This window comes from Loxodonta africana, chromosome 19 (genome assembly GCF_030014295.1).
Source record: "Loxodonta africana isolate mLoxAfr1 chromosome 19, mLoxAfr1.hap2, whole genome shotgun sequence".
NCBI classification, from domain to species: Eukaryota; Metazoa; Chordata; class Mammalia; order Proboscidea; family Elephantidae; genus Loxodonta; species Loxodonta africana.
Genome location: NC_087360.1, coordinates 31,630,573 through 31,647,950, shown reverse-complemented (window position 1 = coordinate 31,647,950; position 17,378 = coordinate 31,630,573). Strand labels below are relative to the sequence as shown.

The window sequence follows — 17,378 nt, the reverse complement described above, 5'->3', positions numbered from 1 at the left end:
TGTTATGTTTCTTCTAAGATGGATTTTTTTTGTGTGTGCTTTAAGTGCAAGTTTACAGATCAAGTCAGTCTCATGCAAAAACTTATGTACGCCTTGCTATATACTCCTAATTGCTCTCCCCCATAATGAGACAGCACACTCCTTCCCTCCACTCTCTCTTTTCGTGTCCATTCGGCCAGCTTCTGACCCCCTCTGCCCTCTCATCTCCCCTTCAGACAGGAGATGGCCACATAGTCTCATGTGTCTACTTGATCCAAGAAGCTCATTCTTCACCAGTATAGGATGGATTTTTTGTCCTTTTGGCAGTCCGTGGTATAGTCAGTATTCCTCACCAACACCACAGTTCGAATGCATCAATTTTTCTTCTTCTTTTTTCCTTATTCAACCTTCACATGCATATGAGGTGATTGAAAAGACCATGACTTGGGTCAGGAACACCTTCATCATCAAAGTGGCATCCTTTTTAAGACCTAGAATGAGAGCAGCTAAATTAGAGTGAGCCAGTCAAACCAGGAAACCCCACCACTGTTCAAAAACCTGTCTCCCGTCTGGGGGACCTGAGGTTGTACCATGAGGCATTTTGCCTAGGAATACTCATTCCTTGAATGCGTTCTAAGATTTTTTTTTTTTTTCAATTGGAATACAGAGATCCCTGAAAGGAAAATGTTTATGTTTGAAGAAAGGTTCAAGGTCAAATAGTTTGGGAAGCTTAGGGTTAAACAGCTTTCTGTATTCTGCAGGACTTCTCAGAGCCTTGGTTATGCTAACATGCTTGTCAAGCTGAAAAAATTGGAGGATCATGGGAGATTATATATAACCTTCTCTCAAATGCTCTTAGCCAGAGCAGCCACTTTTGTTGGAAGAGTACCTCTCACAGCTGGTGGAAGGCGGAACCCACTTTGAGAAACACTAGTTTATCCACTGCCAAAAGCAGGCATTAAGAGGAGAAGTACCTGTTTCCTCGACACTGAGAAAATCTAGTGGCCCAGCCTGTTGTGTGCCTTTCCACCTGGTCCCTGGGGAGGATCAAGCTGGCGAGCCCCTGGGCCAGGCTGGCTTCCAGGTGTTGGTGGGAAGGTGCTATTCTGTGCATTACTCTAGGAACTCGGTCCCAAACCTGGACAAGCAGAAGGGTTGTTTTTGTTTTTTGCCAAAAAGTTATTTTTCTAATTTACAGGAGTAATGCCTGCTTATTATAACAACTCAAAGACTACAGAGGTGTAGAAACTAAAAATGATGATGATAATAACAATAAAAGAATCATCTCTCTAGTTCTAATCCTCTGAATTAGTGAACAGCATCAGTTTGGTGTGGACCCTTGCATACATTTCCTATCCATCTGTGGATATACTTGTACAGGGTTTGTTGTTATTAGTTGCTGTTGTGTTGGCTCCCCATCATGACAACCCCATGTTCAAGAGAACGAAACATTGCCTTGTGCCATCTTTATAATCGTTAGTATGTTTGAGTCCATCGTTGCAGCCACTGTGCATTTTAAGTGCCTTCCAACCTAGGGTGCTCACGTTCCAGCACTGTATCAGACAATATTCTGTTGACCCATAGGGTTTTCACTGGCTAATTTTCAGAAGTAGATTGCCAGGCCTTTCTTCCTAGTCTTAGTCTGGAAGTTCCATTGAAACCTGTCTACCATGGGCAACCCTACTGGTGTTTAAAATACTGCTGGCATAGCTTCCAGCATCACAGCAACACAGAAGGCAGCACAATACGACAGACTGACAGGTGGTGCATACGGGTTTTTTTTTTTTTTTTCTTTTAATGAACCAAAAACCAAACCCAGTGCTGTTGAGTCAATTCTGACTCATAGCAACCCTATAGGACAGAGTAGAACTGCCCCATAGAGTTTCCAAGGAGCACCTGGTGGACTCGAACTGCCAACCATTTGGTTCACAGCCGTAACACTTAACCACTACGCCACCAGGGTTTCCTCTTTTAATGAGGTCGTATTATATCTATATTTTAAGTGACCAATTTGCTTTTGTCACTTAAGATATCAAGGACCTCTTTCAAACCTCTTTCATACGGAACGTTAGAACCTCAGACCCACATATACAGATGGTCCATAATTTATTTAAATCTTTCCCTATTGACGGGGATCTAGGTTCTTCCTTTTTTACTATGATTTCAAGCAATTAACTCCAGGTAACATTTTTATGAGCACGCACTTCTCAGTACTAGTACTTATATTCCTGGAGTGGATTCCTAGAAATAAAATTGATTTATGTGCATGTATAATTTAAATCGATGTACCAGCTTACTTTCTAAGAAGGTCAGAGCATTCATAACCCTTGGCAGCTTATGAGAGTCCACATTTCCTGAGGAATTTCAAAGATTTACAGATTTCTGGGCTCCATTTCAGCTTTAATGATTTAGCACCCCTGGGAAAGGGGCCCAAGGATCTGTATTTTTTAAAGCATCACAAGTGATTCTGGCGATCAACCAATTTGGGGTACTCTAGTTTTTTCTTTTTTTAGCAATGGTTAAGTGTTCAGCTGGTAACTGAAAAGTTGGCAGTTCAAACCCACCCAACAGCTCCGTGGGAGAAAGACCTGGCCATCTGTTCCCATAAAGATTACAGCCTAGAAACTCCTATGGGGGAGTTCTACTCTGTCACATGGGGTTGCTATGAGTTGAAATCTGCTTGATGGCACCCAACAACAAGAGTGTGGTGCAAACACTTAATGCACTCGACTGCTAACTGAAAGGTTGGAGGTTCAAGTCCACCCAGAGGCCCCTGGGAAAAAAGCCCTGGTAAGCTATTTCTGAAAAATCAGCCATTGAAAACCCTGCAGAGCACAGTTCTACTCTGACACACATGGGCTCACCATACGTTGGAGTCAACCTGACGGCAACCGGTATGGTAGTCTAAGGACAAACTGGTTGAAATGACAAATAGGTTAAAAATGAATATTTTTCATCCAACACCTTTGCAACCCTTTCATAACCTGTTTTGCCATGTTTTCACCCTTCTTGGTTGCATTCTTATATTAGGGTAGATTGATCCACATTTTCAAAGGAAAAGGTTTGTTTGAAAAATTTTATGGTCAAATAGTTTGGAAAACTTAGGGTTAAAAAGCTTTCTGTAATTCTGCAAGACTTCTCAGAACCTTGGTTATTTTTGAAAGGTCAGCAGTTCAAACCCACCAGTAGCTTTATGGGAGAAAAGACCTGGCAATCTGCTTCCATAAAGATTACAGTGTTGGAAACCCTATGGGGCAGTTCTACTCTGTGGCATGGGGTCACTATGAGATGGAATCACCTCAATGGCAAATAACAAGAAAAACAGAGGCTTATTTCTCATTCAAGTCTTGTGTGGGTGTTACTTGTGGATGGGCATCTTGCCTCCCTACAGCAATTCAGGAACCCTGGCTCCTTCAGCTTGTGTTACCACCATCCTCCAGAGCCTCATGATCATCTGTCTCCAGCCAGCAGAAGGAAAAAGAGAGAGGGTGGGAAGAGCACATCTGTATCCTAAAAGCCCAGGCCTGGAAATGGTACCCATCACTCCTTCTCACACCCCATTGGTCAGCACTCTTTCACATGCCACATGAAACTGCAAGGCAGGCTGGGAAATGGAGTCTACTATGGCCTCAGGGAGAAGAGGACATAGAATTTTGTTAGAGAGCTTGAGGCCTCTGCCACAAATAGTTCTCTGATTTTTTTTTAAACAGCTTTGACAAGGCTGTCTACATAATACAAATCAAAATTCCCGACAGGGACAAAGGAATAGCCTACTTTGCCATTGTGGTTGGGTACACCGAAGGCTAGCATTAAGATCTGAAATACGATTTTAATAGTGGAATGTGAAGTAAAGAGGTGAGAGGAAATGGGCTGCGGCTCCCTTCAGAGTAGGCTTCCGGCCGGTGTGAATCCTACTTTCCACACAGACCCACAGTTAGGACGTGCTGGACCCTCAGCATGACCACTTGTTAACTGTACAGCCTTTGCCTGCAAATAAATTTAAGAGAAGAAAGTGGAAAAAATATACTCTGCGATACAGTAAGAGTCATCCTAGCATGTGCATAGAAGTTACTAGTATATGAAGTAGCAGCTGGAAATGTTCATTGTGGGCTATTTTGGTTTAGAACAATTTCTCTTAGACCTGAGTCAACATTCGTAACTCTAGGATAATTTCGCCAAGTAAGTGGAGTATGCAAAATTGACTGAAAAGTAATTAGAAATATTGATGTATAAATTGATGTATATATTTTAAAAAAGAATCCAAACCCATGGCCATCTAGTCAGTTCCATCTCATGGTGACCCCGCGTGTTTCAGAGTGGAACTGCGCTCCACAGGGTTTTCAGTGGCTGAGTTTTGGAAGTAGACCACCAAGCCTTTCTTCCGAGGAGCCTCTGGATGGACTCAAACCACCAACCTTGTGTTAGCAACCGAGCTCGTTAAACATTAGTGCCATCCAGGGACTCCTCATATGTACTAGCCTTTTTTTCTTAATACAAAAATGAGTTCACACCAGGTATGTTCTCCATCTTGCTTTTTTCACTTAAGAATGCGCATCGAACATCTTTCTGTATAGATCCTTATAGATACACCTCCTGTGGGTTTGGGGTTTGTTCTTTGTTTTTTTTTAAATTCTGGGTGGTGTTCCAGTGTAGAGGTGCACCATTTCCCCATCGGTGGGCAGTTGGGGAGTTGCCAGGTGCTCGTTCTTTCACATAATGCCATGATGGGTATCCAGGAACGTATGTCTTTGCTCGTTCATACCAGGCTCTCTGAAGGCTAGTCTGAGAAATGGGACTGTTGGGTCACAAAGTCCAATCCCCCCGTGTTTTCTGTTGACCAAACCCTTTGCCTCCCCACTGCCCACCACAGAGTTACGAGGAGCAGGAGCTGCTGCGTCTCATCTACTACGGGGGCATCCAGCCAGAGATCCGCAAGGCTGTGTGGCCCTTCCTTCTGGGCCACTACCAGTTTGGGATGTCGGCAGCAGAAAGGAAGGAGGTTGGTTGCCCTCAGTGAGCAGTGGGATCATTGGCAAGAAGCAGAGCTGGACGCTATGGGGCTGGGGAAACCTGGGCCCATGTTGGGCAAAAATGGGGCAAGGAGATACGGGAGGCCGGAAACTCAAGGACAGCATTGTCCATTAGAAATAGAACCCAAGCCACATCTATAATTTTTTAAGTAAACTTTTTATTTTTAAAAAAGCAAAGGAAGAAGCATCCTTGCCCACTTGGAAGTATCCCCAAGCCCTAGTCCATGCCTGCACACAGCAGTGTCTGCACACAGCAGGTGCTCAGTTAATGCCTGTTGGACATTAACTGCATGAATATTGGATGGTCATTGCCAAGACTTGGGGACCTCCTTTTCCAAGTAGGGCTGGATCTCTCTAGGGAATCCCAACTCCAGGAAACCTTGCGTCTGCCCTGCAGGTGGATGAGCAGGTCCACGCCTGCTACGCACAGACCATGGCTGAGTGGCTGGGCTGCGAGGCCATCGTGCGGCAGAGAGAGCGCGAGTCCCACGCGGCCGCCCTGGCCAAATGCTCGTCGGGGGCCAGCCTAGACAGCCACCTGCACCGGATGATGCACCGGGACTCCACCATCAGCAACGAGGTGATGGGCACTCACTTGGAGAGCAAGGAGGGTGGTGAAGGCCAGGATCTGCTTCATCGGGCCAGTGTAGGGGTAGTGAGGGGTGGGTGGCTGGGACATTGAGACAGAGTCTCACTGCTAGCTTCTTTTTGGGAGGCGGGATGACTTTGGAGTCAGACAGACCTAGGTTTGAACTCCAGCCTCTACCATTTCCTACCTCTGGGTCCTCAATCAAGCACCTTTACTTTGGGGCCTCAGTTTCTTCATCTACAAAATGGGAATAATCATCTATATAGGGGAGGTTTGTATGCAGATCAAATGAAACAGTGTATATAAAGTACCTGGCACAGTGCCTGGCTTCCATTTATTCAACAAGTGCTCTGAGTACCTTTAATGCGCCAGATACTGTGCTTGGTGTCAGGGATGCTCCAGGGGCCAAGGCAGACACGCCTGTCCTCAGAGAGCCTCCAGTTTTCCCAAGGAGAAGCTCAGGAAAAAAGTCAGTTCTCTTCACTAGTGATGTGTCAGTCGTCAGTTGCCCGGGCCAGCTGGGCACTTCTGCTCTGAGCTGGGCCAGGTAGGGCTCAGCCTTGCATGTGTGCCTTGCTGTCAGCAGCAGGTCAGCTAAATGGCTTGTTGATTTTGGCTGGGCTCACTGAGAGGGCTGGGGCGACTTAGATCTGCTCCACATGTCTCAACCTCTATCAGGTTAACCCGAGCATATTTTATGGTGAAAGCAGGTGATGAAGAGAGAAAGCATAAGTGCAGAAGCATTTTTCAAGCCACTGCTTGCATCAAATTTGCTAACATCCCTTTGGCTGAAGAAAGTCCCATGGTCAAGCCCAGCCACAGAAGGACAGGGACTATAAAGTTATAGGGCAATGGAACTATTGAGGCTGGATGAACCTCTGAAACGATTACCCTGAGCTCATCTTTAAGCCTTAAACCAAAAATATCCCCTGAAACGTTCTTTAAACCAAACGGTAGTTTAGTTTAACTACTAAAGAAGGTCTTACTTAAGCATCGTGCTCCTTTAAGATCTAACTATACAGGATCAAGTTGACAACAGCAACTGGAAAAGTTAGACAGGAAGCTTAGGGGGCAGTGAGTTTATGTTCATGGGGGAAGAAGAATTCAGAAAAGGAGGGTGAGAATGGTTGCACAACTTGAAGAATCTAATCAGTGTCACTGAATTATATGTGTAGAGATTGTTGAATGGGTGTGTGTTCTGTTGTGTATATTTCCAATGACAACAACAAAAATTAAATATTAAAAAAAAGTTACAGGGCAAAAAGAATGTATGGGGTTGGGGAGGGTAAAGAATTGGACTGTTAATGCAACCAGTTATTCTGAGTAGAACTGAAATGTTAGCCACAAGTGTCAAGTACAGAGCAGTTAAAGGTGGGGTGCTCTAGGTGCAGGGGTGGCAGGTGGCATCCCAGTGGCCAGCGTGACCTCCAGGGGGGCTCCAGGGAACAAAGAGTGAATCCTACCTTTTCATATGACAGATAGGAAACTGAGGCCCAGAGAGGGGCCTGCCCAAGTTAGGGGATAGAGATACAACCAGGCTTCCTGACTCGCAGCCCAGTCATCTTTCCTGCCAAGGGCTGATGACCCAGTAAGCAAGGTAAGCACGAATTTACTTGTGCTTACTTACTAATCTGTAGTACACAGTTTCACATGAGTGTCACGTGCTTACCTTTCTTACTGTGGTAATCTGTCCCTGTCAGGGACTGTAAATGGGAAAAGAGGCTTTGATCCTGTAGAAAGGCGCTATGGGGTTGGGAGAGAGACAGATGCCAGCCATACTTAGAAGCAGAATCTTTGATGTGGTGAAAAATGTGGAATTGTTCACTACAGATAATCTGGTAAGCAAGGTAAGCCCTCTGCTTACCTAGCCTATTGGATAATGCGCCCCTGCCTCCTGGGCTAAGGGCCAGGCACACCCTGAGCCAGGATGTGGCTGCACCACTCACTCCCTGCTGGCTTTTCTCTCAGTCCTCACAGAGCTGCAGTTCCGGCCGCCAGAACATCCGCCTACAGAGCGACTCCAGCAGCAGCACACAGGTGAGCCCCACCCTCCAGCCTGGGGTCCTGGGACTCGATGTCTACCATCTACACGTGGATTTTTGGTTTATCGGTTTTTAACTTTTTCTACCAGCCTTTAGAAGTGGATTTTTTAGTTACACAAGTAATTGTGAATCTATTATCCCTCTAAAAAATGAGGCATTGTAGAGAAAGCTAAAGTTATCCTTGACCACCCCAAAACAGTCCCCAACACAGGAGCCCCGGGGGTGCAATGGTTAAGCACTCAGCTGCTAACCAAAAGGTCCACGGTTTGAACCCACCAGTGGCTCTGTGGGAGAAAAGACCTGGCGATCTGCTCCCATAAAGATTATATCCTAGGAGACCCTATGGGGCAGTTTTACTCTGTCATACAGGGTTGCTGTGAGTCAGAATTGACTTGATGGCAACAGCGATCCCCAACTAGGAGTCCCTGGGTAGTGCAAATGATGAAGTGCTTGACTATTGGCCTAAAGGTTGGTAGTTCAAACCCACCCAAAGCCACCTCAGGACGGAAGATCTGGTTATTTACTTCTGAAAAATTGACCATGGAAACCCCTGTGGAGCAGAGTTCTACTCTGGCACACATGGAGTCGCCATGAGTCAGAATCTACTCAATGGCCACTGGTTTAATCCCCGAGTACCCTCCCTAGAAATAACACCTATTCTCAACTTGCTGTGTATCCTTCCACACCAGTCTGTAGCCCTTTACATATGCAGTAATGCATAGGTAATATGTAACAATGTTTGGTAACCTTTTAAAACTTCTACATAAATGCCATCGTGTATATTGTTCAGTATTTCCATTTTACCCAGTAGAAACATGTTAACTCAGTCACACTCAGTGTTAAAGCAAAAACAGAACCAAAGTGCAAAAAATGTGCATAGCATGTCACCTTTTATGCAAAAAGCAGAAATATGAATATATGTATATATTTGTGTCTGTTTTCAGAAAAAAAAAAAAAAGAAGGATAAACCAGAAACTAATCAAAATGGTTCCCTGTGGAAGAAGTGGCAGAACAGAAACTATAGTCTCCTGAATATTCCTTGTTTTCTAGATTTGACTTTGGCTTTAGGTAACTTTCTTACATAATTTAAAGCCACTAAAAAGAAATGAAAAAAACAGAAACACATGAAATGACAGTAAATCAGGTCAGTAGCAACCACACTGAGAAGAAATATTTCAAGTGACGTTGAAATATGGTCTTTTACTGCATATCCTTGGTGGGACATGGCCTGAGGACAAAAAGAACCACAAATACACCTTAAAAATGTATCTTGGAGATTTTTCATAGTATTTCATATGCATCTAACTACTTTTGAAAAATACACCATAATATTCAGCAAGCATGATGTTGTTAACTAATTTTTTACTTGAAAAAAATTACATACACGTAATAAAAACTTGTATGATGAAAAGTTTTTCTCTTTCCATTCCAGTTCCCAAGTACCCTCTGCTCAGAGTCAACTGCATGCTGCCTTGTTTCTTTCTGGATTAGTCTGTATATATACAAGCATATAACTTACTTTTTCTTTTTCATAAATGGAAGTATATATTGCATCTTGCTCTGCCTCACCTTTTTTACTATGTAATATTCCACTGCTCACATGTTTCATGTTTAAACCAGTCCCTCTTGATAGATAGAACTCCCTGGGCGGTGGAAATGGTTAACGTGCTCAGCTGCTAACCAAGAGGTTGGAGGTTCAGGTCTACCCAGAAGCACCCCGGAAGAAAAGCCTGGCGATCTGTGTCTGAAAAATCAGTGATTGAAAACCCCGTGGAGCGTACTTCTGCTCTGACACACATGGGGTCACCACGGGTCAGAATCAACTTGGCAGCAACTGGTGTTTTTTTACTGATGGATATTTAGGACATTCTAGTTCATATCTCTCTGTGCACCTTGTCCTCAGGTGTTCGAGTCTGTGGATGAGGTAGAGCAGGTGGAGGCAGAAGGCAGGTTGGAGGAGAAGCACCCCAAGATCCCCAATGGGAACCTGGTCAACGGCACGTGCTCCCCAGACTCCGGCCACCCTTCCTCCCACAACTTCTCGTCAGGCCTCTCAGAGCACTCAGAGCCCAGCCTGAGCACGGAAGACAGTGTCATGGATGCCCAACGGAATGTGCCCCCAGTGCTGCAGCCCGGGGACAGCAGCGTGGATGACGGACAGAGCAGCGAGGCCACCACTTCCCGGGACGAGGCCCCCCGGGAGGAGCTGGCTGTGCAGGACAGCCTGGAGAGCGACCTCCTCGCCAATGAAAGCATGGACGAGTTCATGTCCATCACTGGCAGCATGGACGTGGCCTTGCCCGACAAGGAGGGCATGGGGATGGATGGCTGGGAGGGCAGCGAGGCTGAGAAGCGCAGCCAGGCGGACAGCGAGGACAACCTCTCAGAGGAGCCCGAGATGGAAAGTCTCTTCCCCGCTCTGGCTTCCCTGGCCGTGACCACTTCTGCCAATAGCGAGGCGTCCCCTGTGTCTTCCAGTGGTGTCACCTACTCTGTAAGTCACCAGGGGTCTCCTCCACTCAGTTTTCTCACCAGCAGCCTTGGGAGGGTGGGGACGTACCACAAAACTCAATTACACAGAGTGCCTGAGTGGAGCAAATGGTTAAGCACTCGCCTATCAGCTGATAGGTTGGCAGTTCGAACCCATCCAAAGGGCCTCAGAAGACAAGCCTGGCGATCTGCTTCTGAAAGGTCACAGCCTTGTAAACCCTACAGAACACAGTTCTATTCTGTCACATGGGGTTGGTATGAGTTGGGATTTTATTTTATAAAGGAAACAAATAAAAAGAGTGTTCATCGTACAAGGTAAATGCAGCTTCCCAGAAGAAAAAAAAAATTCAAACACCCGCCTGGTCCAGGTAGACGATGTTCTTTCAAGCGACAATGGGAGGTGGGTAGGAGGAGGTGAGGGGACCTCTGGGACCTCTGGGGGGCAGCCACTGTGAGGAGTCAGGTATCATTGTTCTTTTCCTCCCCACCTGGCGACCTGCAGCCGGAGCTGCTGGACCTGTACACGGTGAACCTGCACCGCATCGAGAAGGACGTGCAGAGGTGCGACCGGAACTACTGGTACTTCACGCCTGCCAACCTGGAGAAGCTGCGCAACATCATGTGCAGGTGCCTGGAGGGGCTGTCGGTGGAAGAGTGGAGGGGGCAGAAGTGGGGGCTGCGGGCTACCCACCGGGACTGCAGCCTCTGCGGCTGGCACCATACCCACCGGGAATCTTATTTCAGCCCACACTGATACTAAAATAACAATAGGAATAATGATAATAGAAGAGAGCATTTAAGAGAGTGCTTACTGTATACCGGGCACTGTCCTGAGCTCTTTATTGTCATCATCTCATTGAGCCCTCACAACAACCCTCTGAGGTAAGTATCATCCCCTTTGATAGTCAGGAGTCCCTGGGTGGCACAAACCGTTAAGCACTCCGCTTCTAACAGATTGCTGGTTCGAATCTACCCAGAGCTGCCTCGGAAGAAAGTCCTGGTGATCTACCTCTGAAAACTCAGCCATAGAGCGCAGTTATACTGTGAGACACGTGGGCTCGCCGCGGGTCAGAATCGGTTCGACGCAGTTATACGGCGAGACGCGTGGGCTCGCCGCGGGTCAGAATCGGTTCGACGCAGTTATACGGCGAGACTCGTGGGCTCGCCGCGGGTCAGAATCGGTTCGACGCAGTTATACGGCGAGACTCGTGGGCTCGCCGCGGGTCAGAATCGGTTCGACGCAGTTATACGGCGAGACTCGTGGGCTCGCCGCGGGTCAGAATCGGTTCGACGCAGTTATACGGCGAGACTCGTGGGCTCGCCGCGGGTCAGAATCGGTTCGACGCAGTTATACGGCGAGACTCGTGGGCTCGCCGCGGGTCAGAATCGGTTCGACGCAGTTATACGGCGAGACTCGTGGGCTCGCCGCGGGTCAGAATCGGTTCGACGCAGTTATACGGCGAGACTCGTGGGCTCGCCGCGGGTCAGAATCGGTTCGACGCAGTTATACGGCGAGACTCGTGGGCTCGCCGCGGGTCAGAATCGGTTCGACAACAGCTGGTTTGTTTTTTATAGGTGAGGAAATGGAGGCTTGGAGAAGTATCAGTCCCCTTTCTGGGCAGGGGCTGAGCAGGATTTAAACTCACGTCTCTCTAGCTCCAGAATCTGTGTCCTTTCTTTTTTTTTCTTTCTTTAAGCCAAGTTCTGGGGCTACTTATTACTTTTCATTTAAAAATTATTTTTGGCATTTTTTTAATATATGAAACTTACCCATACTTGTTTCAAAACCTAAATCAATCAAGGAACTCAGAAGTCCATAAGGTGTGAAAGAGAAATTTGTACTTCTATCTCCACCCATCCGTGAGACTCACCCAGAAGAAGTAACTAGCGATTTAGTGTACATCCTCCAAGTTCATATATACAACATGTGATATATATGGTATATAACATAATATAATATCCAGTAGGTTGTACATTATATAATACATATTGTATAATATGATGTGTAGGTAGTCCCTGACTTGTGACAGGGTTCCGTTCTGATGGCTCTGTCATAAGTCGGTTGTGACATAAGTCAAATACCTTTTTTTTTAGTTTTCATTATTATTGCATTTTGTTATCAGTATCTTTGTAAGTCCAATCTTTGAACATCTGCACGCGAACATCTGAGAATGGTGACATCAGCAGGTTATGGGCTGCAGCACTATATGTAGTACTTATCACTAACGATAAGATGTATAAAAAAAAAGACAGTCATAAGTGCAGTTTATTGTAACTCAAATACGTCGTAAGTCAAGGACTTCCTGTAACATGAACGCACATATTTTAATTTTTTTTTTAAATTTTACCTAAGTAGGATTATACTTTATTTATTTATTTTTGGCAGCTTCCTTTTTTTTTTTTAATCAACAATACATTCTGAACTTCTTTCCATGCCAAAATATGGTATCCTAACTAGGGGTCAGCACCTATTTTTGTAAATAAAGTTTTATTAGAACAAAACCATATTCATTCATTTGCTTATTCTCTATGATGGCTTTTTTGGAACTTAGTAGTTACAACAGAGAGCATATGGCCTGCAAAGCCGAAAATAACTACTATCTGGACCTTCACAGAAAAAGTTTGCTGACCCCTGCCTCTAACTCATTCTTTTTTATAAGCACCACCTTTTAATTGTTCTGCCTTAGTCTCCCAAGCAATCACAGTACCACTCAAAATGTAGTTGAAAAGATATAATTATTACAGAGTATGTTATATTTAAATGAAAAATTGTTGGAGGAGAAGGAAGGGTGGGCTGACTTTTGCCTGGTTATGGCATAAGGAGAAATCATGGAAGATCTTACAGAAGTGGTGTCCTTCATGATGAACTTTGACAAAATTGCCAGAAACTGAAGAAACCATTTACCATAGAGATTAAAAGCACATACCCTCGAGTCAGGCAGCCTGCCTTCAAATCCTGCCTCTACCGTTCATTAGGTTTATGACTTTGTACGTGTCACTTACTTCTCTGTGCCTCAGTCTCCTCTTCTGTAAAATGGGATGATGATAATAGTACCTATTTCATATCATTATTTTAAGAATTAAATGATACAGTGAATGTAGAGCAGGCCAAAACTCATTGCCATTGAGTAGATCCTGACTCATAGTGACCCTGTAGGACAGAGTAGAACTGCCCCGTAGGGTTTCCAAGGAGTGCCTGGTAGATTTGAACTGCCAACCTTTTGATTAGCAGCTCTTAACCACTGAACCACCAGGGTGGGCCAAGTATACAGAAATGCTCAGTAACTAGTAGCTGTTATTACTCAGGGGCAAATGGGAATTCCCAAAAGGGAATGGCTAAGACAAAGGCTCAGAGGCACAAACATGTGATTTATTTGTGTAAAGGTGAATATTGCAATGTACCTGGAGATAGGGGTGCTGGGAAATGATGGATGAGGCAGTAAAGACAGATTTCGAGGAGACCATGAATCACTTTGCACCCCTAATAAATGAGTTTGGACATCATCCTTCCAGGCAGCGGGGAGCCAGTGAAGGCTTTAAAGCATGTAGGCAGCCTCCTCGAGCTGGACTTTAGGAAGGTCCTCCTTGTGACTGCTTGTAGAATGTTTGATGAGGGTGAGATTGGTGACGGGGTTGCAGGCAGAAAGCTGAGGGAGTGGTCCACCAGAGGGATGAGGGACCCAAACCAGGGCAGAGGGATGAGAGGAGTGGGCTGGAGGGGAAAGCTGTGGGTAGCATCACTGGGCCCCTTGTGTCTCTCTTGTAGCTACATCTGGCAGCACATTGAAATCGGCTATGTCCAGGGCATGTGTGACCTCCTGGCCCCACTGCTGGTCATCCTGGATGACGGTAAGTGTGTCTTCACTGTTCCAGGCCCGGAACTACAGTTTCCTTCCTGCTGAGGGGGTGAGGGGTTAGCCTCTCTTTGTAACTCATAGAATGGGTCAGGACAGGAGCTCAGAAGGCCTGTCTGGCGAGCACATCAAGATCCTAGTGAAATAAAAAGCCCTTTTATTCCATGTTTCCCAACACATGTTTCCAGGTGCCCAGCACCTAGCCAGGCCTTTCCTAGCCACAGAAGGTATGAAGATGAATGAGAAAAAAGAAAATACCAGGCCCAGATGGCTTCACTGGTGAATTCTGCCAAATGTTTAAAGAAGAATTAAAACTCACCAACCTATTCTATGAAGCCAGTATCACCTCAACACCAAAATCAGACAAAGATATCAAAGGAAAAAAAGCTACAGACAGACCAATATCCTTCATGAATATAGATGCAAAAATCCTCAACAAAATACTAGAAAATGAGTCCAACAACATAAAAAAGGATTATACAGCACGATCGTATATATAACATATAAAAGTTTCAATCCCAGGAATGTAAGGTTGGTTTAGCATTCAAAAAGGAGTCAATTGTACACACCATATTAATAGAATAAAGAACAAAATACTATGCAATCATCTCAATAGACACAGAAACAGCATTTGACAAAATCCAACAGCTTTTCATGATTAAAAGAAAAAAACTAGGAAAAGGAGGAAGCTTTCTTATTAAAAACACTCAATAAACTAGGTATCAAAGGGAACTCCCTCATCCTGATAAACAGCATCTATAAAAACCCACAGCTGACATCGTACTTGATTGTGAAAAACTGAAAGCTTTCTCCCTAAGATCAGGAACAAAACAAAGATACCCACTTTCATCACTATAGGTTCTAACCAGGGCAATTAGGCAACAAAAAGAAATAAAAGGCATCAAACTTAGAAAGGAAAAAGTAAAACTATCTGTCTTCATAGATGACATGATCTTGTGTATAGAAATTCTAAGGAATAAAAATACTTAGAATAAATGAGTTCATCAAGGTTACAGGATATGAGATCAATATACAAATATTAATTGTATTTCTATAGATTAGCAATGGACAATCTGAAAATGAAGTTAAAAAAGCAGTTCCATTGGCATCAAAGAGATTAAAATACTTATTAATAAATTTAACAAAGTGCAAAATTTGTACACTGAAAACTGCAAAACATTGTTGAAAGAAATTAAAGAAGACCCAAGTAAATGGCAAGACATCTCATGTTCATGGATCGGAAGGCTTAGCTAGTTAAGATGTCAATATTCTTCATTGATCTATAGATTCAATACAGTCACTATTAAAGTCCCAGCTGCCTTTTTTGCAGAAATTGACAAGCTGATCCTAAAATTCACATGCAAATGCAAGGGACCCAGAATACCCAAAACAATCCTGAAAAAGAACAAAGTTGGAGAACTCACACTTCCCAATTTCAAAATCTATTATATTGTTGTTATTAGGTGCTGTCAAGTCGGTTCCAGCTTATTGCAACCCTATAGGACGGAGTAGAACTGGGCCTTATGGTTTCCAAGGAGCAGCTGGTGGATTTGAACTGCTGACCTTTCAGTTAGCAGCCGAACTCTTAACCACTACACCACCAGGGCTCCTATTACATAAAACATATAAAATCTATTATAAAGCTACATTAATCAAGACAGTGTGATAGTGCCATAAAGATAAACAAATAGATCAGATAGAATTGGGAGTCCAGAAATAAACCCTTAAATTTATGGTCTGTTGATTTTTTATAGGGTTTTCAAGACAATTCAGTTAAATGGGGAAAGACTACTCTTTCCAACAAATGGTGCTGAAACAACTGTATATCCATATGCAAAATAATGACGTTGGACCCCTACCTCACACCATATACAAATATTATCTCAAAATGGGTAATAGACCTAAATGTAAGAGCTAAAACTCTGGAAAGAAAGCATAGGAATAAATCTTTGTGGCTTTGGGTTAGACAGTGGTTTCGTAGGTATGACGCCAAAATCACAAGTGACAAGAGAAAAAATAGATAAACTGGACTTTATCAAAATTAAAAATGTTTGTTCTTCAAAGGACACCATCAGGAAAATGAAAAGACAACCCACAGAATAGGAGAAAACCTTTGCAAATCATTTATCTGATAAGGGATTTGTATTCAAAATATGTAAAGAAACCTTACAACTCAACAATAAGAAGAGACTCATGTAAATGTCAAAGTTGTTGTGCTGACAAATGTTTTGGTGTGTGTATTTTCACCACAATAAAAAAAAAACCCAATTAAAAATGGGCAAAGAATTAGAATAGGTATTTCTCAATAGAACAGAAGATATACAAATGGCCAATAAGCCCATGAAAATATGCTCAACATCATTAGTCATTGGGTACTGCAAATCCACATCACAATGATGTACCACTTCATCCCTGCGATGGCTAAAATAAAGAAGATATACAATACCAACTGTTGACAAGGAAGTGGAGAAATTGGAACCGTCGTACACTGTTGGTGAGATTGTGCAATGTCTTAGCCACTTTGGAAAAGAGTTTGGCATTTCCCCAAAATATTGAACATAGAGTTACCACATGACCCAACAATTCCGCCCCTAGGTATATGCACAAGAGAATTGAAAACATATGTCCATGAAAAAGCTTGTACATGAATGTTTATAGCAGCATTATTCATAATAATCAAAAGACAGAAACAACCTAAATGTCCATTAACAGATTAATGGATAAATTAAATGTGGTATATCCATACAATGGAATATTATCCTGCATTAGAAAGGAATGAAGTACTGAAACATGCTGTAACAGTGATGAACCTTGAAGATATTATGCCAAAGAAGCCAGTCACAGAAAAGAACATATTATAATGTTCCATTAATTTTAAATATCTAGGGAATGCAAAACCAGAGGGACAGAAAGTCAACTCCGTGGTTGTGGGAACCTGAGGGGAGAAGGGAATGAGGAATGATGCTGATGGGTATAGATGGGGTGATGAAATCATCTGAAATTAGACAGTCGTGATGGTTGCACAATTCTGTGAATATACTAAAACCACTGAATTGCATAATTTAAAAGGGCAAATTCTATGGTGTGTGAGTTGTCTTAAACTATTAAAAAATGGGGAGCATAACTCCCCACTCTAGGTGTGGGCTTTTCTAGGTGACTTCCCACCAAAGGGTACAGTATGGAAAGGGAGAAGAGAGAAACTTTACAGTGGAGAAACTTTTACAATGGAGAAAGGATACCAGCTAGGTGATCAAGGTCAACATCAACAGTCATAAATCATACTGATAGCATGTACCCTTAATACAGTATGATGAAAACAGTAGTTAACCTCTCTTGTCTTCCTCCCATAACCCATAACTTGAGTCTTATGAAAAAAGTTAGTTAAATTCCAATA

The 17,378-nt window shown here is 43.7% G+C and overlaps 1 protein-coding gene across 10 annotated transcripts in view; it reads left to right on the top strand.

Annotated features, from left to right (window-relative positions):
• SGSM1 (small G protein signaling modulator 1) overlaps positions 1-17,378 on the top strand; it is a 98,811-nt gene that overhangs the window by 62,415 nt on the left and 19,018 nt on the right. For all 10 annotated transcript variants that reach the window (XM_023559298.2, XM_010598773.3, XM_064272535.1 and 7 more), the window contains 6 exons: positions 4,850-4,978; positions 5,407-5,589; positions 7,567-7,635; positions 9,544-10,134; positions 10,633-10,757; positions 13,897-13,979. In XM_023559298.2, coding sequence (XP_023415066.1) covers positions 4,850-4,978; positions 5,407-5,589; positions 7,567-7,635; positions 9,544-10,134; positions 10,633-10,757; positions 13,897-13,979 — 1,180 coding nt within the window. The remainder of the gene's footprint in view (positions 1-4,849; positions 4,979-5,406; positions 5,590-7,566; positions 7,636-9,543; positions 10,135-10,632; positions 10,758-13,896; positions 13,980-17,378) is intronic.